The sequence below is a fragment of the Mus caroli genome, chromosome 10 (assembly GCF_900094665.2).
Source record: "Mus caroli chromosome 10, CAROLI_EIJ_v1.1, whole genome shotgun sequence".
NCBI lineage: Eukaryota > Metazoa > Chordata > Mammalia > Rodentia > Muridae > Mus > Mus caroli.
In genome coordinates this window covers 70568404-70596317 of record NC_034579.1, presented here as the reverse complement: position 1 = coordinate 70596317, position 27914 = coordinate 70568404, and the positions used below count along the sequence as shown (strand labels likewise).

The 27914-nt window shown below is 49.3% G+C and overlaps 1 protein-coding gene across 1 annotated transcript; it reads right to left on the bottom strand.

The window, feature by feature from the left end:
- Positions 1-683: 683 nt before the first annotated feature.
- On the bottom strand, positions 684-24674 carry Lss (lanosterol synthase). The gene is made up of 22 exons (XM_021173716.2): positions 24587-24674; positions 24243-24411; positions 22628-22766; positions 20596-20704; positions 19900-20021; positions 17826-17922; positions 16402-16537; positions 15894-16002; positions 15351-15469; positions 14404-14501; positions 13820-13847; positions 12425-12481; positions 11796-11867; positions 10805-10855; positions 10112-10261; positions 9461-9557; positions 8800-8905; positions 7080-7145; positions 6435-6515; positions 5352-5522; positions 3708-3786; positions 684-3173 (listed from the first exon to the last, which is right to left on the bottom strand). Exons 1-22 carry the CDS (start codon positions 24598-24600, stop codon positions 3042-3044), a joined length of 2202 nt encoding a protein of 733 aa, XP_021029375.1. The 5' UTR covers positions 24601-24674; the 3' UTR covers positions 684-3041.
- Positions 24675-27914: the final 3240 nt, after the last annotated feature.

The window sequence follows — 27914 nt, the reverse complement described above, 5'->3', positions numbered from 1 at the left end:
GTCTGAACTGAGTACCATACTCATCTGGGTCAGATTTGGGAAATATAACCTCTATACATAAAACAAAAGTCAGTTACATATCACATAGTGGATGTCCATTATTTAAAAATTGATTTATAAAGACCTTTTGTACAATTTTTTAAAAAAAGATTTTCATAGTGAAGTACATGATCAAGAGCTAATTCTTAGCATTCTACGGGTACTACACCCTTGCCAGGAGACTTATCTACCAGGTCAGGATGACTGCAGTTTCCTTCCTAGGACTCACTGTTAAAGCCCCAAAGGCCATTTTGGAACTGTACATTTGATCACATTGTTAGCTTTTTCTGTTTTATTTCTTTTGTAAACCTTTGAATAAAAACATCTGAAGCTTTAGAAAAACAGATAGTAGTAGTATCTGCATAAAATACAGAGATAAAATCAAGTTAAGATGGAAAAAGTCAAGTTGAAAGTCATATATTGTAGTGCATGCCTTTAATCCCAGCACTTGGAGGAAGGGGCAGGTGAACTTCTGTGAACTGGAAGCTAGCCTGCTCTACATACATATTGAGTTCCAGGATGGCCAGAGCTATACAGTGAGACCCTGTGTCAAACCAATTAATAAATTAACTAATTAAAAATAAATCAATTTGATTAACTATATATTACCATACAGTTGTATTTGTTAAAACAGATCATGAGAAAACAGCATCCAGCAAAAATTTATTAAAAGAAAAACATCTTAGTAAATTCAATTCTACTTAGCAGTAAGTCATATTTTAAAAGGAAAAAATACTTTGTCAGAGAGACTTAACCATCAAGCCCTTCAGCAGGGGATGGTAGCACACGCCTGTATCCCAGCGCTCTGGAGGTGGAGGCAGGAGGACTACCCTCAAGCTTGAGGCCATCCTGGACTACATAGTGAAGATCATGTCATAGTGAGTACCACACAGGAAAACTGCTTCAGCGTGGGGGAGGGGGGCAGAAATGTCAACATTCCTTACTAAAGAATCCCTCAAAACATCCCTCAAAACAGCTGTGAGGTTCACATCACAGCTAACCAAGGAAATGTGCTGTGACTCCACAGGAAAAGTCGTCAGCATTCCAAATTATTCCTGACAGGCTCAAACTTTCATTTTAAGCATCCATGTTCTGGACAGTTATCTGATGAGTGTCCCCCACCAACCCCCACCCCCCGAGGAGCCCGGAGAACTCCCTAAACTGGGGGCCGGTAAGCCAGCACATCCTGAGAACTCCACAGCATGACCCACTACAGCCTAAAGCACATCTCACCAGCGGTCTGTTTATTAAGGGAATGTACAGTGATTTGGTTCATGACCGGGAATTCCAAGGGATGGTTGCTGCTGCTAGGAGCAGATCTAGCCGAGTTCACCGGTTCTACTCCTGGCAGAGGTTAGGAAGTCAGTGCTGTGAACAGCACGGGCCACTATCTAAGGCAGGAAAGCCCTGAGTCACAGCACAAGGTGTCGATGGTGGGAGCTGGGCAGCAGGCAGAGGGCACAAAGTGCACCCTAGAGGGTCCTGCACAGGGAAAGGGTCTCAGACACAGCTTTCTGCTTGTCGGAGGGAAGACCATGGGCCAGGGAGTGATTGGAGATACCAGTGCAGAAAGCACTACAGATGCCGAGAGTTAACTAAAGGGGCATCCAGCTGGACCTGGCTCACCATGGCCAGGGAGAAAAGCAGTAACTTCAAGGAGACACATAGCTTCCACCCTGGACTCTGACTGGCTGCCCAGACACACAGTTACAATCAGGAACCTAAGAGCTCACACCCAGAAAGGATTGCCTCAGACATCTGGCCCTCACTGGCCTCACAAAGCACAGCTGGCACATGGGCTGATAACGATCTTTGGGTGTCATGGGCATTTTCCTGGCTGTCTCGGTGTGTCTAAGTGGCGAGCTGGATTTGATTAGCTGTCCTTGCTCCAGCACTGTTCCGTGGCAGAAACCATTACAACCACTATCTACCCTAATGGCTCCCCATACGTGCATCTCTCTCTCAACAAGGACTGAGAAGCCTGGACATCAGGACACTGATCTTGCAGAAACCAATGCAATTGTATAAGCATATAATCTAGGGGCAGAATTGGATGCTACATCTGGCTCCTTGCCACACAGACTCAGCATAGACGCTCCAGGATGAAATGTCTCAGGAAGGCAGGTGGTTGTTTTTAATATTTTATTTTCAGGATTTATTTTATGTGTATAGGTATTATGAGTGTATGTATGTCTATGTACCATGTGTGCAGTGCCCACAGAGGCCAGAAGACATTGGGTTCCCTGAGAACTGGAGTTACAAGCTGTTAGCCACCAGGTGGGTGCCAGGAATCAAACCCAGGTCCTCTGAGAGAGCAGCCGCTGTTCTTTACTACGGGGTCATCAGCCCAGGGTCTGTTTAGTAAGGGAGTCGGTGATCATTCAAACGACTTTTAATAGCGTTTCTGGTACAAAGCCAGTTTGTATTTCCTTTCTGGATAACTGGCATTTCATATAGTAGTGTAGTCATGGGTGGCAAGTTTCTGGGGACACCAGACACTGCTCAGGGCACAATGAGCAAGGGACCTGCCTCACTTGCCATTGAGTCTTTCTCTGAGCATCCCTGCACCATAGGGCTGCTCTAACTCCCTCAGCACAGCAAACACAAGATGCTCAAGTGCCCACTCCACTGTCAACAAGGGAGGCAGAGAAGAAGCCAGCTGCTCCCTCACAGGGAAGTCATTGATCACAGAAGCTCTGTAGCCTTGCTCCCTCAGGGAGAACGAATACCCAGGAGTTTCCAAGTCCATCCACTGTGCCTCTCTGGATCTCAAGGCTCATCTTCTTCCCTTTCTCACTGAAGCTAGTCCAAGAACTTTAAGCGCACACTGACAAGTGTCTAAAGACACCAACCCTGACCCTATCCCCAGCCTCCTGTCTACAGAAATAGAGAACGAGGCCTAAGCAGGGCTAAGAAGGCTCTTATCACCCAGCCAAGACATGGGCTCGCCAGGACCTGGATGGTGATGATGCTGGCCAGGTACAGCACAGACACATACGTGTTCAAATGTGGCCCGAGAGGGTATTGTCAGGATACAGGTTGGAGAAGCGGCCTAGGGCCCAGATGGGGAAGATGTTTCTGTAACTTGTGTAGCTGATGGCACAAGACTTGTTGAAGACCCCAGAGATGTTCTCCTGGAAAGACATGGAAAAAATGAGCAATAAGGCACTTGTCCCTGGATGGTGGTCCTAACTACTGAATTTCCCAGCCCTAGGACAAGACTGCTTGGGAAAGGCTGATGAACCAAAGACAGGCAAGCAAAGACAGGGAAGCAGATGCTGGCAGCAATCCTGCTCAGAGACTCTAGCTTCAAGTAAACATTCTTCCTTAGACTAGTAGTCTCTAACAATCCCCATAAGCACGGAGACACATGGAAACCCAGCTGCACATCTTGTGAGTGATGAACCACACACGAACAGCACACGGTAGAGCTGAGGTTGTGCAGAAAACTTCAGCTCTCCAGTCCTTTCCCCCAGCCAGTTTCCTTTACACACAGCAAAATGTGCTCAATACATCTTAGCTCTACAAGCAGGACAAGTCTCTGCTGGGCAGTGTCCCTATCCCAGGTCCCCAAAGCCCCTCAGAGGAACATAGGCATAGGAAAGCATGTGGAGACTAACGGACAAGTTGGGAATCAATGTGGGAATGAGTGCCCACCCCTCACACACCTGCGGCCAGTCTCCATTGGGGAACTGCTTCCCTAGCAGACATTTGATCCCTCTCTCCTGAGCAGTGACGTCGGGATGCCTGAGGGGCAAGAAGACAAGGTGAGCATACCTAGCGTGTGGCATCTTCGCGCATCCCAGGACAAGAACAAACACTCCAAATCCCATGACAATGATAGATGTGGTTTGAACAGGAATGGGTTTGAATGCTCCGCCACTGGGAGTGGCACTAGTAGAAGGTGTGGCCTTGTTGGAGGAAGTGTCACTGGGGAGAGGGGCTTTGAGGCTATGTGTTCAAGCTATGCCCAGTGTGACACACACAATCCCCTTCTGCTGCCTGAGGATCAAAATGTAGCATTCTCAGCTCCTTCTCCAGCACAGTGTCTACCTGCACACTGCCATGATGATAGCAGACTGAACAACCCCTGAACCTGTAAGCCAGCCCCAGTTAAACGTTGTCTTTTATATGATACTGGACTAAATCTCTGAACCTGTAAGCCAACCCCAATTAAATGTTGTCCTTATAAGAGTTGCCTTGATCATGGTGTCTGTTCACAGCCACACCTCCTAATAGTGCCACTCCCTAGCCCAAGCATATACAAACCATCACAGCAGGGTAGGCATAAGGCTTGTCTTCTTCCCTAGGGAATCTATCAGCACCGTGTGCCAGCCATGTCATGGCAACCAAATGTGCACTCCCCATGCTTACACATGTTCTGCTTCTCAGGCTCATGGGAAGGTGTGGCTTTGTTGGAGTAGGTGTGTCACTGTGGGTATGGGCTTTAACACCCTTGTCCTGGAAGTTAGTCCTCTCTTAGAGGCCTGCAGGTAAAGATGTAGAACTCTCGGCTTCTCCTGTACTATGCCTGCCTGGATGCTGCCAGGCTCCCACCTTTATGATACTGGACTAAATCTCTGAACCTGTAAGCCAACCCCAATTAAATGTTGTCCTTATAAGAGTTGCCTTGATCATGGTGTCTGTTCACAGCAGTAAAACCCTAAGACACCTGCTGGGGACTGAGTAGGGACAGACTGACGACTCTCATGTCCTTGGGCTCCCTGTATACACTGACTAAGGGGATTTCGGGAAGATCTCCAAATGGCTCCAAGTGTACTGTGGCAACACAGGCTAAGACAGCATGTACAGTGTGTGTGTGTACTCCTACAGCTGTGTGAATACACATGTATATACCTAAACATATATATGCAAATGCATGTGCATCCAGATACATATGTGGGTCTGTGTACACGGGTGCAATACATGTGTGTCAATCCAATACGAGCCATGGACGTGAGAGAGCCAAAGCAGCCACAGTAGCCTTGAGCTCTGGATCCTGAGGCAGCGCTTTCCCTTCCCCACCACAGCCCCACAGGCCCCGCTGTTTCTGCTCTGCCAACAAGTACTGACTACCAATGGACAGGTAGACCACTTCTAAGGATGAGTCTCTCTGTAGGTACCACTCATCCAGACGGGCTGCCACTTAGCCTAGGAATAGGGTATGTGGTTCCATCCACAGTTACAGAGGGATAATGGCTCAGTCCTGTGGCTACTTTCACATCTTCCCACATCTATCCATACCCTAGGCTACCTCCTCAAAGCTGACTGTCCCTAGCACACACTTCCAAGGATGGTCCCGTTGCCCTTACCTGACAGCCATCAAACCCATCAGGGCCCAGCAGGTACTATGGACCTGAGACCTGGCACTCTGCACATACCGCCGCTGTTCACAGGATTCAAAGTCCTCTCCCCAGCCTCCATCTGCCATCTGCTGGGACAGGAGGAAGTTGCAGGCCTGAGCTACTTCTGCACAAGCAGCCCTGTAGAGAGAGGGGGGGGGGGTTTGGAACATGTTGCCTTAGGTGGATCTAAGCCCTCTATATCCTACCCTGACAGGCTGCCTTAGGGTCATGGGAGGGGCCTGCAGAAGTGAGTGGATATGGGTGCACGTGTCTCACAGAGCTGCTGGGCACAGAGGAAAACCCTCTGCAGCTCCAGACACATGCAGGCTGGGAATGTGGGTACACAGAAACAGAACTAGGCATCCCTGGGTTGCAACTGCCTCAGCACAACATCCCTAACTCCCCAAACCCACTAGATCTAGATATACTGGCCAGTGCAGCCAGAGACAGGACTTGAATCAACCCCTCTTTTCCCGAGTTCCTAGACTCTTATCCCATTGTTTAAAAATATTAAACAAGGGCTGGTGAGATGGCTCAGTGGGTAAGAGCACCCGACTGCTCTTCCGAAGGTCCAGAGTTCAACTCCCAGCAACCACATGGTGGCTCACAACCATCATCCGTAATGAGATCTGGCGCCCTCTTCTGGAGTGTCTGAAGACAGCTACAGTGTACTTACATATAATAAATAAATAAATCTTAAAAAAAAATTAAACAAAATAAAGTCAAATATCAAAGAAAAAAGACCACCATGGCAGAGCGTTACTGGTCCGCTTAGTTTTACTGTCAACACAGGATCATCAGTGGAAGAAATTGGGAGAGTCCGGCCCACTGTGTAAGAGAGTTGGCTGAGTAGGGTTTCTTTCATGGTTTCTGCTTCAGTTCCTGCCCTAACTTCCATCAGTGATGGACATGACCTGGAAGTATAAGCCTAAAGTAACCTCTTTCTTCTCCAAGGGGCTGTTGGTCAGTGCTTTATCACAGTACAGGAACAGAACAGAACAGTGACCATAGCAATGCCCTAACCGCCATCAGCCTGAAAGCCATACTTACCCATCTTGGTAGGTATGCCCCATGCAAGCGAACGCTTCCAAGCCAAACCAGGTGCCATAGGTGAAACAAACACCCCAGGAGCTAGAGAGAACAGAAGAGAACGTCAGCCTTGCTCTTCACTCCAAGTGAGAGGACAGGTACTCTACCCAGGTACTGGCACAACCTCAGTGAGAGGGCAGAACTGGATCAAGCATGGGGATACATGCCTATACTCCTAGCACTGGGCTAAGGCAGGAGGATTGCTAATTTAAAGCCAGCCTGAGACAGGCAGCAAGACCCTGTCTCACAAAACCATAGAGAGAGTAAGAAACAGAAAGAGGATGGAAGGTTGGAAAGGAGAGGAAAGGGGGAGGAAGGGACTTCGGCAGTTAGTATAAGAAGTTCTCACACACATCCCAGGCAGGGAGAGTGTGACCTGCTGAAGTTGGCACTGTTCACCTGGCTCAGCCACAGCCTCCTCCAACCAAGGCACACAAGAACTGGTACAGCAGGGAGGGTGATCGCAGGCTATAGAGCTGAGGATCCCAGGATGAAGGCAGTAAGGGCAGACTCCTCCCACCCCTGCATGCACACGGCCTCCCACCTCCTAGGGCAGACTCCTCCCACCCCTGCATGCACACAGCCTCCCACCTCCTGTCTGCTCACCCCTCCCAGGAGCCATCGGATCTCTGCTTCATTCGGCAGAAGTCCAGGCCTTGATTGAGGGTCTCCCTGCAACAGAGGCAGTTTTACTAACAGCATTCAACTACTTTTCTAGTCCAGCCTTACAAAGCCGTCCACATCCTCCCCAGAAACACGCTTAGGTCTCTCGCAGTCTCTCTCCGTACCGGCTTCTGAATTAGCTATTCTTCTGTTGCTGTGGTGAAACACCACAGCCAAGCAACTTACCCGAGAACGAGTTTAATGGGGCTTACTGTCCCAGAGGGTGAGAAGGAGCACGCCTTGTTTCCCGGGGACAAGTGAGACCAGTCTGAACGCTATTAACTGAGCCATCTCTCCATGCTTTATCTCGTTTTTTTAGTATATTGTTTTACTTATGGGTTTTTGGTGAACTTTCTCAATGCTAGGAGTGGGTTACCTCCTTAGTAGCTATTCGACAGGCTCCTCAAAGCCGCGCTTTTTTGTTGCAAAACAAAACTAGTCGCTACTGTTAAAGATTTTGCTTTTGCAAAGATAGGCTAAGACTAAAGTAGAAAGTACTTCCTTACAAGCTGGCTTTCATAATACTGAAGACAGCATGCAAGCTGCTGGTGCAGAACTGTCTCCAACAGTCCAGCTCAGCTATGGACCCTGCTTGTTACAGTAGAAACACCAGGTAAGAAAATGCCCATTAATACAATATTAACACATGAACACGATAGTTAAGAAAATGCAACTTTACTGCTCTCTGCTGTGATCTAAGGCCCCCTCCACAGGAAGAAACTCATGTTACTGTAAACCGGGCAAAGGCCAACCCCTGAGGAGGCCATTGCAACTGCATTAAATAGGTATGATGTGCCACTTCTAAACGTTGTGTTTGCGCCTTAACGTCACTGCCGCCTTCGGCTGTCATTAGTCATGGATGGAAACTTTAATAATGAGAGGTGTACCACGAAGACTCATAACCAGTCAAGCTCCTGAGACAAAGAAATTGTTGCTATGTCAGAATGGTCCAATATTCAACCATAGATGGAGAAAATGAACAGCTACACAACCTCTCCAAGACTCAAGAAACATCACAAACAAGGCAGATCCAAAGACTGCAGGAACCAGCGGAAGGGATGGACTGTTGCGTAGTAGTTCCACCAAATGAAACGCTCCGTGCACTTCCACAGAACTAACAGTAAAAGGAACCAACACATGCCAGTGCGGGACTCAAGGCAGGTTCAAAGAAAGCAACAACAATCCATGACTAAGAGGACAGAAGGGCAGTCCCTTCATGGGGGAATGACAATGGGCTGTAAATCAGGTAATGTCAGGGTCCCCATATAACAATCTCAAGAGCTTCTGACCATTCATTGGCTCTCAACATGAATGAACACTTAGCGGCTATTTACCTGGACACTGGTGGTGAAGCGAGGTATATATGTCCATTTTAAAACATGTTCAAGAAGATAGGAAAAATAACCCCTTGTTACGTTACAGTTGTACTGTCTTTCTCAGACCTATACACGGAGACTCAAGCACAGACACAGATGGCGCACACGCGCGCGCGCGCGCGCACACACACACACACACACACACACACACACACACACGATGGATCTGTAAGCATCTGAAACTGTCCCTGTATTTACTCAAGCCAGTGTCTCCACTTATCTTGTTGAAAACCCACAGTGTGCTGTCAGGGAACGCTGAGCTGTGGGCCTACTCAGCCCTGCCTTACCTGACCTCTGCTGCCCTGTAGTCTGGGAAGTGTTCATGGAAATGCTTCAGTGCCTGCATCACGGCAGAGGTACACTCTACATACGTGTAGTCAATCATGATGTCTCCTAGAAAAGGAGAAAAGAAGGTACCTGAGCTGCACTATGGTTCAGGCCAGAGTGTGGTGAGCAAGGGTGTTAAAGCATGCAGGATTCACACCTGGACATTACCCCAAGATCAACCTGAGCAGTGTGGCCACAATGGGCACAGTGAGACCTGCACACCTATGCTATGACACACACACAAGACAGCTGGGCTACTCCCACTGACACACACCCCAAACCCCCACATGTATGACAGGATAATTAGAAGGCATAAGGGAAGGGAGAGCAGGTGCCAGGGTCCATGAAGACAGAGCTTGCCCTGACAGACTAGAACTTTAGTGACAACAGTCATGGCCAGACAGTCCCTGACATAGGTCCTTACATGTGCTGGGGGCCACTGAGCATATGAAGGGCACGTGGAAATCTCCACAGAGCATGAGGCCCTGTAGATAAACAGCAACCCCAGCCTAAGGTCTCCATGGCCGGAGACAGACAAATGCAGGCACTGTACACTCTGGGGCTCATAGGGGGCTCTACATGGACCTGCCTGTATGCCAGGCCTGGTCAACACACACTTACCAAAGACCTCTGAGGGGTTCAGCAGCTCCAGCAAGTACCCGCCACGCTTAGTCTCATAGGTAGCGAATCCTCCATCAGCATTTCTCATGCTCAGTAACTGGAACGAGAGGGCACCCAGACAACTGAGCGGACAAGGACAGCATGGCTCGGCTGAAGCACCACTGACAGCCAACAGGACAGGAATGAGGGATAAGAAGCCAGTTTCTATATGTGGTAGGTGCCCAATGCAGCTGCACAACATCTGGAGACATACTCTAATATCAGGTCAATATTCCATGGGAAAATATATACAAGAAGCAGATATGCCCAAAGGACTTTGCACAAAGAACAACAGACATTTCCAATTCTTTGGATACCCAGCAAAGACCACCAAACCTCCCAAATGAGACCTGCAGAAAACTCATCACAAATATGGGCAGTTCCTTGAGCCTCAGAAACTAAGAAGAGAAGCCTTGGGGACTACACGGCCTGCTCATAACTTCTGGAACGGGCTAGGCACTGTATCTTATAGTGCAGAGCCTTCGTACCCAACCAAAGTTCTAAGGAACTATTATCCCAGGGTTTATTCACTCTTGGACTCTGACATCGTACGACTCAGTCTGAGTCTGCTAAGACATAACCACAGAAGCAAAGATGAAGGAAGATGCTCACCACATCCACGGCATCACACAGCCGCTCTCGGGGGATATGCTCAGTGATGGAGGGACACTGATTCTGCAGGAGCAGCACGGCCTTCAAACCCTCGGCTGTGCAGTCAGCAACGATCCAGCCACAGTCCAGTGTGCTGAAGCAGAAACCGCCCTACAGAGATAGAGTGCAACAGTGCCCTCCCTACAGAGCCGCAAGAGTCAGGGCAAGGCCTAGCCACCACCGCACAGGGGTACCTAAATTGGGCGTAGTTGAGCAGACTTCAGCTTCAGCACAGGGACTATCTAGGACTTCATGCCCAGCCTGAATGCCCTCAGATCTCAGCAATAAATTGGGTCTGGAACCTGAACAGCTGCGCGTGTACCTCTGGGACCCCACTAAGGAAAGGCAGCAGCTATGTCGACGTCTCCTTCCACAACCTGCATCTATCAGCAGGCCCTTACAGCAAAGGAGGCTGGTGCTGGCTGAGTCCCTCATACCTTCTGCCTTGAGCTCAACATTCCAGCTCAATGCTCAGTTGTCTACTTAGCGTCTGTGTGTGCTACACACCTGAACGACCCTGAAGCATGGCCACAGAGGTATAGGCTGCCTCGGGGGATAATGAAGCCCCTGACACGAGGCATCTACAGCAACAGAAAGCCCTCTTCAAAGGGAAGACAGTTGAGCTTTGGGCTTGGATGGGCTGCCCATACATACCTTGTGCATATGGCGATAGTACTTCTGATAGTCAGGACAGTTTTCTGGGACCTGGATAGCAGCAAGGAGCATATGTGGAAAACAGAAATATATTGGTGCCTGGGATCCTGTGCTGCCATCTGGGAGACAGACTTACTGCGAGCCAGTCAGTGCACCATGACACCCATGAGCCCCACATGGCCTCATCGCTACTAGGAAATTAGATCATTCACAGAGGGGTGAACAACCTACTCTTGCACCCAGCTTCATGGGTTCACTACTCCTGAGCTGCATGACTCAGTTCAAGCAGCAAACAAACAGGTCTGCATGTGCATGCACATGCAGTGGGGTCCATTCTGATGGGCTTCTAAAGGCCCGTCACTCAGTGATGTCCTAGAGCAGGCTCTGCTAGGGAAGACAGTGCTGACTCGCTCTTAACACCCTAGACAAACACGGGCAGCAGCCGCATGGAGGATCCGAGGAAGCTACATCCCAGGGGGATCAGAGGACAGGGCGACAGGAACATGAGGACACTCAGAGGAGGATGCCAATGGGATCTAGGCCTGCGGCATCCAGTGTGTGTGCAGCAGCAGGGTATGCAAGGCCAGTCTGAAAAAGCGGCACATGATGGGGGCTTGAGGTGGATTTGGAAGGCAGGAATAAAGACAGTGATCTGGCAGGCCAGGTGGCTGCTACACATGGCCTCTGGGAGGGCACCCACAGGTCCGAGGCACCTCAAAGATGGCTAGGATTTGAACAGGCTATGGCACTCAAGGATACAACTCCTGACTGTGCCATAGGCTAGCTTTGGCCCTCCACACACAGGTGTTCTGGCATGAGGAACAGAAATTGCCAGCTAGTGACGTGCCAGTGCAGGCCATGGCCAGAGCTACCTTAGGTTGACTAGGTACACCAACATGGTTGGTCTAGGGCCAGGCAGAGCAGCATGGAAGCAAGCTAAGAACGCCATCTCGGGGAGGCAGGACAGATGAGGAAAGGGCACGGGCCTCACCTGTGAAAGCCGCAGGAACTCGTGAGCCTTCTGCAGGCAGGGCAGAAATTCAGGTCTGTGGTGTGCACCTGCCTAGAAGACAGCAGGGTAGCACAGCTGAGCCAGTTCTCCGGTGTCCTGGCGACATCTTGCCACCCCACCCCCACCTCCAGAAACTGACACATCTTAAGAGTTTTCTAGGATTCCCTAATGTTCTCTGCTTTAAAGGGAAAAGACAATGAGACGAGACTAAAGACTGGAACGGACAGAAAAGAGCACCCTGGGTAGTTACCAGGCCCCCATTGTTCTGACAGGCCCCTACCTCCAGCACCTCAACTTGGCTTAGGCCCTGGGTCGTCCAAAGATACCCTCGGGACTTCACTGCTGTCACCCCACCTGCAGGAACATTCTTTCTCTCTAGCTCAGGTAGCAGCTAATGTTCTAAGAGCCTCAGGCCCGCCCAGTCCAGGGACCACCTGCCCATTCACTCCCTAGGTTAGGATTATCACCAGAGGACTGGAAGACAGGCAAGAGAGGAGCTCGAGAGACAGAAGGCACGGTAAGCAGTATCCTTTCTCTCAGGGTGCATGTGTAGCTCATACACACAGGAAGATCACGTGGAGGCTGCACAGAGAAATACAGCCGCATACCTCCAACAGTGCTTGGATAGCAAATGAAGTGTCCCAGATCTGTGATCCATTGGTGCCCTGTTCACAGATAACAAGCTGTTAGAGCAACCCCATCCATTGACCCCTAGGATCCAACCTGTCAGAGAGCACCCAGTCAATACCCTATACCAGATTCTGAGCCTTATGCACCCTAGTAGCTGACAAAGGAATGAATGAACACTGAATCTTGTGGGCAGATGTAGGTATAGAGCCCCACCTGCCTTTTCGGGCCCTGGAAGAACAGCATTATTTTAGGACATACCCAGAACCATATGTTCCCTTGAAGAATCCTCCATACCCCATGACAGCATGGTATCCCCTCCATCTCCAACTATGCTTAAGGCGTCAAGGACCCAGATGACATATTACTGTGGCCCTTATACAGCAAGGAAGGTCCCTTCAAATCCCACCCTAGATATCTGGTTTTCTGAACAAGTCTTGGGTCTCAGTGTAGGAAATAGATGATCCAGTCCACAGGCGGGTGTGTTCAGAAATCTCTAAATTTGACAACTCCCAACCCTACAGGGTGATCACACCTCTGTAGGGGCTAAAGATCCCAGCTAACCACCTGCCCAGAAAGAAGCACATCCACTGTCCACCCTCTGGCTAGAGCCCTAGAGGCATCTAGGGAAAACCGACCACACACCATGCACCATCGCCAGCATTCTATCTCCAGCAAACCACGTCCTGCTTGTTCTGAGCAACGGCAAATATGCCGTCCTTTACCACTAGGTATCACAGAAAGCCTGGGCCCACCTCTCTCACCCCTCCCGCATGGGTGGCCAAAGAGTGTCATGTCTAGGGTTCCCCTGCGAGCTGAGAACACACAGCTCTTAGTGGCCTGCCAGAGGAGCTTCCAGATGTCCTGATAGAGAGGCCATTACCACCGAGAGCCAGTTCTCCATCACAGTGAGAGGACGAAGGTTTCTGGAAGGTTTGAGCCAAGCCTGGACCTGTCATGGTTTAGTCTGCTCTGAAGAATGACTGCAGAGGGTCATGTGAGAATGAACATACAGCAACCACAGAGACCAGGAGGTGCCCACAACCCCATGGCCCCATAGACATGAGGATTAAAGGGTGACTAAGTCTCCTCCTCTTTTACTGCAAGAATGTTGTGGGGAAGTAATTTTTTTCTTTGGTTTCATGGTTTGTCACTCCTGCTCCACCCCCACGTCCCATTTTAATTCAGAAACAGGGTCGTGCTTCTATACCACTGTCGGGTATCAAACTCAATCCTCCTGCTTTAATCGACTGGGTGATGGCACTACAGGTATGCCTGAATGTCACTTTTGGATCATAATAACTCTAAACGGATTCAAAATAAGTAAGCAGAGATGGTCACAAAGAGAGCCAGCAGCATCCGTTCTGTGCCCTTACCTGCATTTTCATGCCATCAAGGCCTAGCCTATGGGGATAAGAAAAGATGATGTCAGGAAGGTGTAAGCTGGAATTCCAGCTGTCCATCAGGAGCCACACACACACATCCAGATCCCCCGGGAGCATCCATACCCGCCTCCCTCGATGCTGACTTCAGTGCTACCCAGCTGGGCTCACAAGCACAAGGGCTACATCCAGCAGAAACAAGACAGCAGCTTACCCAGGGGCACTGGCCTGTGCCATAGGCTTCTAGAGCCGCACCACCTAGCTACCTAGCTATCCTATCTCACACCACCACCAGAGAGAAGATGGCCTCTAAAAGTGAAGGCTTCCTTCCCCTGTGATGGTCACTACTTTGGACACATTGTCTCTAGGCTTCCTGGCTCTGACTCTGGGAATCACGCATAGTTACTGCTAGTTACTTCCCAAGACAATCTAACTGGCAATGCTCCTGATTTCACAAAACATTCTCAGAAGCTTGACAGTTTGCCCCCTAAGTAGATGAGCCATAGGGCCCAGCTTTATAGCTGCATTCCACGGGGACCACGCTGCACCACACCCAGCCACCACTTAACCACTCTCACCAGAGGTAATCTTTAATCCGAGAGACGTGCTCCTGGAAGGCCGGGGAGGACGGTCCATCCACTGACCAACGAACAAGCATGTTGATGGTCTTTGAGATCTGCAGGTAATGTGGCTGTCAGGACCCACGCAACTTTACCCTGGAATGGGGCCCCACCTGTCCTAAAAGTAGCTTCCTAAATATTCTCTATACATTCATGTCCCTGGGAACAGACTCAAACTGAAGCTAATAAGATTCTGGGTGAGCTTAGGGTGTGACAAATAAGGACCGTGCATCCACAGAGAGAGAAAAGGGACGAAGCTCAGTGCTAGCTGAGTTTATCCAGAGAACCTATGGGCAGCCCACCACAGTACAGAAATCAGTACCACAACCCACATCCTGACTGTCTCTCGTCTGTGAGGACAGCTTCCTCACTGGGTCTCTAGTAACTCTGGCCAGTATACTCTGACTACAGCCTCTGCCATATGCTCCTCGAGGTCCCTAAGCATGTACGAAGTTGGCCATGCCCAGGAAGCAAAGCAAAGCCAGCAACTCGAGGCCTGGCATCCACAGCCAGATGGAAGAGAGACCGGAAGCGGAATATGAGCGTCCTACTGTTCTCATTACCCCAGGGCACCTATAAGGGAGGAAGGTGGATTCTCTAGGGTGGGATCTGTGAGTAGAGGGAACTCCCCCCCAGCTGGCCAGGAAGCTCAGGAAGTAGTCTTCCAGGAAACATTCAGACTCAGACAAGAGCCAGGCAGGGCAACGGAAGGAAAAGCTTCACTGGGAGCAGAGAATGGATACAGGCGGGGCTTCAAATGTACTGACCCAAACAGATGTGCCTGCCGGGATCTGGGAAATAAGCCTGCCTCATTCCCAGCTCAACAGAGCCTAGCTCTTAGGACATCCGAGAGGACCCCACTGCCACCAAAGCTGCTCTAGGGACCAGAGAGGAAGGGCACTGACCGGGCCGATGCTGATGCACTTAGTGAAACGGTCGTCAGCTGCAATGTGTTCATACAGCATCTGGACGGCCCACTTCCGCAGGCTGGTGCTATGGAAACGTTCATACAGGTTGAGGAGTCCTGCGGGGGAGAAGACATTAGTGGACACCTGGCAACAGGAGAGATACGTGGGGCAGGCTGCACCCTAGTCTTTCAGACGGGGATGGGTCCTCCACAGCACAGCATCTGGACCTCTCTTTCCCCCTGGGATCCCTCCTCCCGATCACTGCTTCATCTGTGCTTCCTCCTTCCCATCAAGGAAAGACTGCCTCAGACCTCCCACCATGTCCTGCCCTGCTGAGGGGATGCTGAGGGGGTATCACTGAGCAGCAGTTGGCTGTTGTTGGGGAACCAGAGCAACCATATGTCTTTCCAGCTCCCACTCCAGGGCCCCAGCACAGAGGTCATTTGTTGCCCTGACAGAGTGGACAAATTAATGTGGAGAGCTGAGCAACATCTTAACTGTGTACTCCCCGGGCTCTCCCAACCCTCAGGAGGCACCCACCATACACCACATGCAGCAGCCAGCTGTGTGGCGTGTACATCTCATCGGGGGACACGTTGTTCCTCTGCGCTGGCCAATCGATGCTGGCGTAATCCTGCACATAGAGTTCCTAAAGGGCAGGGCAGACCTGAGTGCCTAGCAGCAGCAGCAGCAGCAGCCACAGAAGCTAGACTAGCCAGGAGTGCTCTCAAGTTGCCTAGGTCCCACTCCAGTGCAAACCCTGTTCCCAAAGCCCGTTTCAGGGCTATTTCCCAAGAACAGTCACTGCAAGCACAAGCTAGGACTGCAGCTTCTGAACTCTCCAGGTCCCACCGGGACACTGCACAATGGCAGATGCCCTTCCCACGACACAGACCCCTCTGAGCAGTTTATGTTTGCTTACAGGCAAGAAGGCAGAGACTCCTCAGGGCCCCCCACAGTACTGAGAAGCAGTTAAGCTTCCAAGGCCCAAGACCCCAACAACTGTGTGTCATTTCCTCACAAGATCCCTAGAGATCACGAGGCTTACCTGGCGGAGGCTCTGAACCAGTGGGTCCTCTGAGGCACTTAGCCGAGTGGCGTAGCAGTAACTCATGGGCAGATAGACCTGCCGGCAGTGACACCAGAGAGTGGAGGGGTGCGCTGGTACCCATTCAGGAAACAGCCTAGAAGAGACAGGCGGTGTCCAAGGGACAGAAGAACATAAGCCAACACTGTTACCGCCCTGAGGCCTTGGGCACCTTCCAAACATGCTGCTATGAGTGCATTCTTCCATGTGTGTGCACACTTGCATCTACATACTAAGCCAAGTGACTAGAACTAGTGCTACATATATGAGGGGTCATGTGAGGAGCCCTACAGTGTAGGAACATGGGCCAGAAGCACCAAGCCTCCACACCCCACTCCACCCTGGCAAGGCTTTCTTCTGCCTGCATCTTCCAAGGCAAGTCTAGCCCCTAGCCAGGAGAGCCGCCAACGACGGACCACGGGATGTTAGCACAAGCCTAGTATACCTCCTTACGTCAAGTAAACAGTACACCCACCCTGCCCCACACATGGAAAGCTCTGTCCACACCTCTCGCTGAGCCAGCCATTTGCCACACACTTCTCCCACTCAACTAGGCTGTAGAGCAAAGCCTTCTAGTTCTTGTTTTATGGCCCTGTTGTCCTTTCCCAAGTAGCCTCCTGCATCCTGTCTTTCGGCATGTGAAAGTTATAGCACAGGAACCCTCAACTCTGTCTTCAAGAGGACAGAAGGCTCTACATGAACTCTGTATAGTTCTGGGGATCTTACCGCCCAGTATGTATAATCTGGAGGTCAATTACATATGTATTACATATGGCACCAATGCTTTATAAGATATTCACAAAATAGAAAAAGACACTGAGCATAGGGTCAGTTAGTAAGGAATAGGCTTTGACTCTGCTGGGTAAATATTAGTAAAGAAAGAAAAATTTAGCCGGGCATGGATTTCTGAGTTTAAGGCCAGTCTGGTCTACAAAGTGAGTTCCAGGACAGCCAGGGTTACACAGAGAAACCCAGTCTTGAAAAGAAAAAAAAAAAATTAAAGATGCACATGTAAATGCTCATTGGTGAAATAATATCTAGGACTTCCCAAACATTTACCATAAATTAGTTAAGAAAAAGAGATACAGGGATGGGAGAGGCCCTTTCCTTTACTCCTATATATACTCCAAGGTATTGTAATTACCTGGTATGATCTGTTGTCTATTCCCACAAAGCCCAAGCCACACAATGGGTTCTGTAATTACCCTACAGGGCTCCACAGCCTGCTACAGAGCTGGGTGGTCTGATGCTATGCTTTTGCCTAAAAGAGTCCCCTTTCTATATATCTACAGAACACATCAGGGCCTCTAGTAAGATGCTGATCCACCCCATTAGGTCTCATCCGTGTACTAGAAGGAAGTGCAATGGGCAGAGGGCAGGCATACCACATCTCGGGGAATAGGGTGTTGAGTCCTTCCCAGCTATAAACATTCAGGACAGCCAGCCAGAACTTCCCCCAGGAAGGGATGGCCACTGCACCACCTGCAAAGAGAGAAGGAACAATTACAATGAATACTGGCTTGTAGCTTTCTCTTGGGCCCCGCCTTGCATGAACGAAGGTCAGCCTTCCATGGGTCCTGTAACTTCTAGATGAGAAGACATTTTTCACAGCTGCCCAAGACACCACAGCCACTGGGTAGAAACAGCAGCCAGGAACAAGTGTGTCCAAACTGCAAAGAGCTGTTTATAGCCCTGGCCCCAAACAGAAGCACATAAAGACAGCTACTTGCACAGGTAGCTCAGAGAGAGGGGGGGGCCTAGATACATGGCACTAGGAGCCTGGAGAAAGAGGGAGAGGGGAGGTGGCCTGGCTGCTCTTTCTCCATCCCAGCCCAAGCTGCTGCTTATCTGTGGATTTCCGTTCAGCAGGTATCCTAGCACAAGTGACTCATGGACAGTCTAACATGCAGTCCCACGTTCAGAGCCTTCCCGGCCCCTATCAAGCAATAGTCTTGTGGAGCACAGGCAACACTGATTGCTACACATTTTATGAGGTTTGGCCTAAATCCAAGTGTGTCAAAGTCCGAGAGAGCGAGAAAGCTGCCAGCTAAAGTGTGATGCAAGCACATTCCTCCTCTGAGCAACAGAACAGAAGGTAACAGCGAAAGTACGTGATCAAAAACGTCAGAGGCCGATGATGACTTACTTAGTCACAACAGGGGCAGAGCCGTGAAAGAAGATTGCAGACTTTCATAATGCATACAGAACACTTCACCTAGCCTGGGAAGTCAGAAAGAAACCCTGAAAGGGTGAAATGGAAGACACATCGTAAGTGCGAAGAGCTGTTTCCAAGACAGCCAGGTGAAGGTGGAAAGTGGGGGAAGGGGATATGGTGCACAGGAGCCCTGAGGCAGGAAACCACCTTGACAAAACGAAAGGAGGCCCTGGAGCATGCAGCAAAGAGCGAGCCAGGAGCACAGGCCTTGGAGGGGCAGCGTACAGGACAACAGGAGGTACTGCGGAGAAGCAGTACAAGAGGAGCTTTGTTCTGAGAGCCATGGGGGCCGTGGAGCCTGCTGAGGGCTGGAGGGGACTTAAGGCCCACAGGTGAGGAGAGGAGAAATGGTGCCCAGGCTCAAGGATGACAAGTGTGGAAGGAGGGGGTGAGCAGAACTCCCTCACTGAGGCTGCCCCGAAAGGCAGACTGCATGGACAGTCCCACAGGCACTGTATTAGCGTGTTGCTTTTAAACCTTTACCAATTCATGGACAAAGCAGAATATAAACGACCACATTGTTTTAGACTAAGCATTTGCTTAATTGGTAGAGAGCTCCTCTATAGGCACAAAGTGCTAAGTTCAATTCCCAGCACTGCACAAACCAGGCGTGGTAGTGCGTGTCTGTGATCCCAGCGCTCCGGAGGTGCAGACAGAAGGATCAGGCGGACAAGGCCAACCACAGCTACACTGTGGGTTCAAGGCCAGCCTGGGCTATGTGAGACTGTCTCAAAACAAACAAACAAACAAACAAACAAACAAACAAACAAACAAAAACCCAAAAAAGCAAAAAAACACTCAGGTTGCAGCTAGGCTAACTGTACACCCATTACACAAAACACACTAATTAATTAATTAATTAATTAAAAATAATAAAATTAGGGCTGGAGAGATGGCTCAAGAGGTTAAAAGCACATATTGCCCTTGCAGAGGATCTGAGTTCAGTTCCCAGAAGCCACGATGTGGCTAGTACCAGTGTCTGTAACTACAGTCCCAGAGAATCTGACACCCCATTCTAGCCATCATGGGCGCTGCATGCATGTGGTACACAGACATGCATGCAAGCAAAACCACCCGGAGACATAAAAATTAATACTTCTTCTCAAATAGTTAAAATTAACATCTATTATCAGTTTCCATCCTACTCACATGTTTTTCCCAGTGTTCCAATGAGAGGTTCATCTTACTAATCCCCATTTACCAGTGCTCACCACAGAAAACTGCATGTGCCATACAGGACGTACCTTTTTTGTGAAGGACGTTCCGAGCGCGCACAAGGTCAGGATCATCAGGCCCAATACCCAGGATTCTGAGAGCCACATAGTTCAAGGCGGTCCCAAACACTGTGGACTTGTCCTCGATGTGCCTAGTGGGAGTAAAGACTGGTGGGGAAGGGCTCTGCTATCTGTCACTACTTCTAAGAAATGAAACAACACTGGCAATGAAGTCTACCTAGAGAAGACTGCTGTAATACCTCCCACCACCATGACAACACCAAACGCACACTTCAGGGACACCCAGGGAAAGTTTGGTCACATAACAGAAGATGTCCAATTGTTCCAAAACCATCTGGGCAGGGCCTGCCCTACCTATCTGCTCCACATCAGGAAAGCAGACTGAGATGGGACTGTGGGACCCCCTTCATTTGCTGCCATCTCTGCTGCCTCCAGAGTTTTAAAATATAATGGCTTTAACTTGGCACGAGTCTCAAGAGGCTGCCAACCACAAGACTCATTCACCACAGCAGAGGTCAAACCATGGCCGGGCTATGCATAGGTACCAGGCTACCCTCCTCCGACCAGGCTTTCGCCCACCCCACCCTAAGTCCATGGTTACAGTCACCACACTTCTCAACAGCTGCCTGAAAACCCAAGCATGAGCTACAGAAAACACACGCAAGCATACACATGTATATATGTGCTGCTGTTAAGCATACTCACAAGCCCCAGCCGCCATCGGGGAGCTGCACTGACCGCAGGTACCGCACCATCTCCTCTCTGTATCCAGCTGGCAGAGGGATGTGTGATATGTGACAGGTGATCAGGAGACCTGTGGGGTGAGAAGGATGTTCCACACTAGTCATGGTATCAGCACTGCTAACCCAAGCCATTCTTCTGAGGACCTTCTTCCTGACACCGAGCAGCTCTGTGGCGTTCCTTCCCGTGCAATCAAGCCCATGAAGGCCATTCTTCCTAAGCCAAATCAGTGACTTTGGAAACAGGGCTTAGGGGAACACTAAGAAGAATTCAGCTAACACTCCAAGTCTGGGCCCCCGCAGAGCTCGAGTGGTTATGCCTGGTACAAATCCCATAGTCTGGGTCAGAGAGACACTGCAGAGCCTTGAAGAGGCCTCCCACACATGCCCTGAAGGACTAAGAAGAGCCAGTTTAGGATCAGTGGATTCACTGCGGGGCAGCTTGCTTTAACACCTGCCTGGGACTGGAATACTAAAATGGTAATCCTGGGCGAGATAATAGCTTTTGTTTAGTTGATTGACTGACTGATTGGTTGGTTGTTTTCGAGACAGGCTTTCTCTTTGTAGCCCTGACTACACACTCACTCTGTAGACCAGGCTGGCCTTGAACTCAGAGATCCAGCTGCCTTGGCTTCCCAGGTTCTGGGATGAAGGTGTGCACCACCATCACCCAGCCAGGATAACAGTTATTGTTTAGATTGTACTGCGGTGTTTTATAAACTTTTATACATGTATGTGCTATTTTGCATATATGGGGAGAGATGATACTACACAAGAAATCTTCCTTCCAAGCCTGGTCTTTGGGCACATGGCTATCCTCATCACCCAGAGCAGCTGCTTATCATACACCCACCCATTGCATGGCACAGGAAGGGTATCAGAGGGCAGCTACTACAGAAACAAACCCATATGCTCCTAAGAACTCAGGCTACTGATATAGTAGAGTTACAACTCAATGTGGAAAAGGGTCTTGAGGCGTGAATACGGGTTTCTTCAGAAACCAGGCAATCCACGATGCAAAGAGCCTTACTTACCTAACCTAACCAGATCAGAGACTAGTGTGTTCAAATACATTCCTTCTAGCAATCACCAACCTGGACCTGTGGTTCCCTGGCCAGAACTCCCTCAGCCATCCTTTGACAACAAGTCCACAAGGGATATCATAGTTCTCCAACTGCACATGCGTGGGTACCAGCGCCTCATCCTCAACCTCTTACAATCGAATTTAATCAAAGGAGAGGAAACATTTCCAGAGCAAAGAAGCAGCCGAGTCGAAGGCCCAAAGGACGGCAAGAGCTGGATTACTTAGACGACTCAAGACCACGTGACTACTGATCATCAAACTGATGGTGTATTAGATCTCCATGAAACAAAGACCAGGCTGGGCTTATTATCGGCAAGAGAGTTTCTAGGTAAACTGAGGTGGGAAAAACCATTCCAGGTTTGTGGGTGCTACAATTGCATGGGCTGGGGTCTCAGACTAAATAAAAAGAAGGAAAGAATCTGTGTACCAGCCTTGGTCTCATTTTGCTTCCTAACTGTTGGCACACTATGACCAACTGCCTCATGCTCCGGAGGCAAACACCCTGGCACTGGCTGGGCCTTCCACCTTACAGTACCCTTTCCATCTGTACTGGGATTCAAAAGCATCCACCCATCCATCCATCCATCCATCCACCCATCCACCCATCCACCCATCCACCCATCCATCCCCTTCGTCTCGAAAATGCTTTGCTTCCACGATTAGAGTACTTACCGGTCTAGCCTGGGCTAGCTGTGTTGCACCACTGTTCCCTAAATCCTGGCAGCAGGATGACTGGGATACCCTCCCCTAGAGCTTTTCCAGTAAGCTCCTGGGTTTTAACCTGCCTGACCAGGATAGGTCAATCACAACACACACACACACACACACACACACACACACACACACACCGTGTGTATGCCCTAACAATCTAGAACAGCCTTTCCCTTGAATTGAGGTAGCACACTCCTCCTACCTGGCAAGAGGAAGAGCGGACCACCATAATCACCAGCCCAGTGTCCATCCTCAGCCTGCAGCTTGGCATAAAAAGTTACTCCGTTCAGGGCCCCCTCGTGGGCTGTTTGTGCTTTTGGTAAGTCCGTGAAATAACTTCTCTGTGAAGAGAGGGAAGAGAGGAGAGTTGAGGGTGCCCGCTGCTCCAAGGAACCCTCGTCATCCACAAGCCAAGTCAAAGTGGTGACTCTAAGTTACTTTAAATTTTTCAACTGTTTTGATCTGAAACAAGACAGGGTAGGACAATTTCACCCCATGTATAATAAAAAAGCAATTCCATGTTGTCACAATTTCCCTTCCAGCCATTGATCTATAAATCTCTTCAAAACGTCAAGACATCTTAACTAAGCCCAGCACAGAACACAGGGCAGGCAGGGTAGTGATGCCCCACTGATACTGGGACTCTTTCACAAAGGACCCACACAATAGCATAGGGGTTGCTCAGAGACTCACAGGAAGCCTGTGAGCTAACTAACTGCTCCATGATCAGCTGTCCTTCATCCATGCGTGGGCACACACAACCAGAAAATCAGGTCCTAAGTATTTCATCTTGTGGATCCAAACAAAAATCACACCCATCTTTGTAATTCTCCTACAAATCAAAAGTTAAATATCAAAGTGGAATGCTCAAAATGAAACCAAATTAGGGCAACTTCTTCCACAGGTCTCTGAGGTGGAGGGACTTAAATAATGGGGGTGTTTCTACTCTTGTCTCTGGAAGGAGGTACCACACTTTTTGTTGTTGTTTAGATTGAATTGAGGCAAACACTCACAAACACTGACCCACATCAGCAGCTCTCTTCTTTGCTTATTTATTTGTTATCATTTTTGAGATAGGGTCACACTATGTAGACCTGGCTGGCCTAGAACTTGCTCTGTAGACCAGGCTGGCCTCAAACTCACAAAGATCTGCCTGCCTCTGCCTCTGCCTCCTGGGTACTGGGATTAAAGACCAGCCCTACCATGCCCAGCCTCTTTATTTTCTGAGACAAGCTACTAAGCTGCCCAGGCAGATCTTAAACTTTATCCTTGTCACAACCTACTCAGTGGCTAGGATTACAGATATGCCTGCCAGGCCCAGGTTCACACCTGTTTTTTAAAAAAAAAAAAAAATTATAAGCCTTATTAAATAAAAAGAAACCTGCAAATTAATAAAAACATCGCACGCCAAAATTAACCTGACACAAAGTCTACTCAACTTAATGACCTTGGCATTTGAAAAGGGAAACTGTGAAACTTTCCATAAAATGTTGTACTTTCAGTACCCAATATATTTTATGCACTAATCCATCGCCCAAACCACAAAGCCCATGACAGAGTTAGAAAGGCAGCTTTACATCTTCTTACATAACTCGTGAACTTTCCTGATCCTCTTATAGTCAGCTTTTCCTCATATCACACTATACCCACATATACATTGGTTTACACATATGCATATATTACTGACTGGTTGCCTGCTTTTTAAATAAGGCTCTCCACTGTTTCAGAGCTCTGGCTCAGGAAGGCACGGTGTAGGCTGATCAGTGATGACTTCCAGTCTTGGGATGGAATGGTGCTTTCAGAATCACATCACTTACTGTGTCCAGTCCCAAAGAGTGGGCCTCTAACCCGGTCTGCTCTCGACCAGGGTCGTCCTCCGCTTGATAATAAGTCCATCTCTGCCGACCCAACTCATTGCAGAGCCGCCAGCGGGTGAGATCGGTGGCGGGCTCAGTTTTATAGGGTCCCCCACGACGCCGCAGACACCTGAGGGGACCAGCGAGAGGAAGCAGCCTTCCTTAGGCTCCGCCCAGGTGGGATGCCTGCAATCCAGGCATGCAGAGCCACCAGCCATGCCACCCTGCTGTCCAGACACCTTCCCTGCCACCGCCCTGCCGCGTCCCTCGCAACACCCGCGGGAGGCCCAGGGTCCGCAACTCACGTGCCCTCAGTCATGATAGCACTGCTCTCTGCCACCGGCTTGCCAGCCCTTTACCTGACAGCCTAGTGCACTGCGCAGGCGCGAGCCTCGGCCGACCGGAACAGCTGGGTGGGCCGATGCGAGCTCAGCCAATCAGAGCATCACCAGGTGCGCACGAGAGACGCACCGCGACCACAGTGGCTGAGCGCAGGGCCGCCCGACGCCGCGAGGGCACCAAGGGGCGTGGCTGGGGGGGCGGGAAGCGCTTTGGGGGCGGGGCCTATGAGAGAGGCGGGCCTGTGGGAGGGGCAGGCCTGTTGGAGGGGCGGGGCGGGATGGGGGGGGGGGGAGAGGAGGAGAGAGGAACCTGGAGCCAAGAGGCCAGGAGGGAGCCAGAAGACCAGGAGACCAGAAACCCAGGGATGGGGGCGGGGCGGGGCCGGCCCCTCTAGATCCTTATTGATGACAGCCTTGGAGTTCTGGTCTGGGTGTTCTGAGCCGGGATACCTACAGGGTTGGTGAAAAATAGCCCCTCCGACATGCAGGAAAGAGGCCGCGGAAACCACGAGTGCTTCAGAAGTACGGAAGAGGCATGAGTGACCTGAGGTGAAACTAGCGTTGATCCGAGGCACCACATGGACCATCATGGGGCAGGGGCCTTGACCCGCGTGAAGGGAGGAGGAATCTATGATGACACGTGGTTGGGAAGAGGGTCAGAGTAGTGTTCTCAGAAAGCCAGCACAGGCTCCTCACAGGGAGCAGCTGCAGAGTGTGCGGAGGGCTGTGTTCTGACTCCCATTAGCAGGTAGAATTCCACTTCCTTAGCCACAAGACTACTCTTAGGATACCTGGAGCTTGGGGTCCTACAAGTTAAAGGGGGAAAAGCCTTGATTATGTTTGACAGTAGAGAGGGAAGCAGGAAAGCCTGTGGTATGCCGGCAGAATCTACTAGAGACGTGCAATGGAGAACATTTGAATAGACAGTATTTGAGAAGCATTGCTGGCATGCAGGAATGATGACCAGAGATGGGAAAAATATAATTCCAAGAACTCCCAGCGGTACAGTGTGTCCTACAGAGTGCTGACCTACTTACAACTACCTAAACCCGTTAGCCTCCCTACACCTAGCCCTCAAAACGCTGCCAAGGAAGGGGCCATGAACCATAAATCAGAGAAGGAAGAAGAGGCAAAGAACACCCAACACCTTCCCTAGATGGAAAATCGAATTTTAGATGGCTAGTCAAGAACACTTAACTTCTTTGCCCAGTTTAGAAACTTATAAAGATATAAGACAAGGCATTTTAACTGAGCCTTGCCTCAGACTATTGATTTGGGGACTGGAGCCCAATACTTAAGTCCAGTGCTTAAGAGCACTCGCTGCTCTGTCAGAGGACCTGGAATTGGTTTCTAGCACCCACATGGTGACTCACAGCCATCTATAACTCCAGTTTCAAGGAATCTAATGCCATTTTCTGACCTCCTCAGTCACCAGGCATGCGTGAGATGTAAATACATACATGCTGGTTAAAACACCCGTACACATTAAGTTTTAAAAATTCACAATAGAAAAGTCAGTTTGAGCCAGGCGTGGTGGCACACGCCTTTAATCCTAGCACTCGGGAGGCAGAGGCAGGCGGATTTCTGAGTTCGAGGCCAGCCTGGTCTACAGAGAGAAACCCTGTCTCGAAAAACCAAAAAAAAAAAAAAAAAGAAAAAAGAAAAAAGAAAAAGAAAAGTCAGTTTGAACAGGGCTGGCTAACTGCTTTATAATGACTTCTTTTCCCTTACACATGTCTCAGCTTCTAAGCCAGGCGAACAACTGAAGCCTTTGGGAGCTGACCCACCAAGAACCATGTAAGCATAGTATGCCAATAAGAAGACCCAAAAAAAGATGCCCAGGGAAGCCTAGCACACTGGATGCTGTTCTCCCAAATTCACTAAACAAGTCACTCTCTTTCCCTGGAGAAAAAAGCTAGAGTGTTTTCCAGGGAAGTCCTTTTTGTGTCAGAACATGAGAAATTGGGAAAAAAAAAAAAAAGAATTCTGGTCCATACGGAACCTCAGACTTGAATGGCAAAGCTAGACAGATGGCAGAGCTATCAGCTGCAAAAGAAGTTAGGTTGATATTTTCCTGGACTAGACATCTTATGAATAAAGTAATATGCTTTCTAATATCTAAGAGAGAAAAGTGTGAACTCCACCTGCTAATTCACATATGTTGATTTCTAGAGACAGTTGTAAGAAATGTTTGTCACGACTTTTACCATATTGAGCTTATTCTATAAACTAAATACAGAAGGCTCTAGGGTTTGGGACCCGGACAACTGGGTGTAGAGTGAGCTTCCATTGACCAGGAAGGCAATGTTCTTAGCTATATGAAGATTGGGAAACCCTGGAGCCTAAGGGTTTCAAGACAGGCCAAGGGGGAAAGTCTTATCTGTATGTAGAAGTTAGGAAAGATCAGAGGAGCTTGGAAATTTCACTGAGAATTCATTTTGACAAATATTAGGCGTCTGAGTTTAAGTAGTTTTAAGGAGACTGGTATTCAGAAAAGAGAACAAGGCTAGATAAAGAAATCTGAGAGTCATCAGGTGGCATTTGAAATCATGAGGTTCGATAAGATCGACTAGAAACTGAACAGAGAAGCTCGACTTTCCTGCTCCACCGAGGAGGAAAACTAAGGGAATAGGGTCAAAGAAGGCAAGTGAAGACCTCATCCCACTGAAGCCCTGAAGGGAGCCCAAGATGGAGCTGTGGCAATTGCTGATTAGATGTGGGGGAAGTGATTAACTACTGACTCTGGGGAGACTATAAAATGGGGTTGCTGGTACTTGCTGATTCCCTGTGGGGGAAATAATTACAGGCTCTGAAGAGATTACAAAATGGGGTTGCGGTACTTGCTGATTGGACGTGGGGGAATGATTAGTTACTGACCTAGGAGCTGCCTTAGGAGTCAGAGACGACAGGAAAAGAAAGATATTTCTGTTTAAAAACACCAGGCTGGACATAGATGTTGATTTCTGTTTCCTGCCCACGTCCCAGTCCAAAGACAAAGACATTAAAAACCCAGGACAGAAGTGAAAAGGAACGGGGGAGATAGGAGAGGATCCGGAAGGGAGGGAATGAGGGGTGGACTCACTCAAAACACACAATATGCATGTATGAAGCTCTGGATTTTAGAAAATATGTTAAAGAAAATTATAAAGACTAGAAGTAGATGGAGGAATGACTGATTCAGCAAGTCAGAGAAAATGGAAACCTCTATGTGTAGCTAAAGCCAGCAAGAAATGACAGTTCTCGCCAGGGAACGAACCCTTGAATTGTTTTTTTGTTTTTTTTTTTTTTTTTT

What these genes read in the sequence shown, in the direction of transcription:
- Lss (XM_021173716.2), bottom strand. An exon ending in ACCCTATTCCCCGAGATGTG is followed by an intron (nt 16,538 to 17,825) that starts GTATGCCTGCCC and finishes TGTCTCTTCTAG; the next exon opens with GCTGTTTCCTGAATGGGTAC. An exon ending in GCTGCTGCATGTGGTGTATG is followed by an intron (nt 15,470 to 15,893) that starts GTGGGTGCCTCC and finishes TCTCCCCCGCAG; the next exon opens with GACTCCTCAACCTGTATGAA.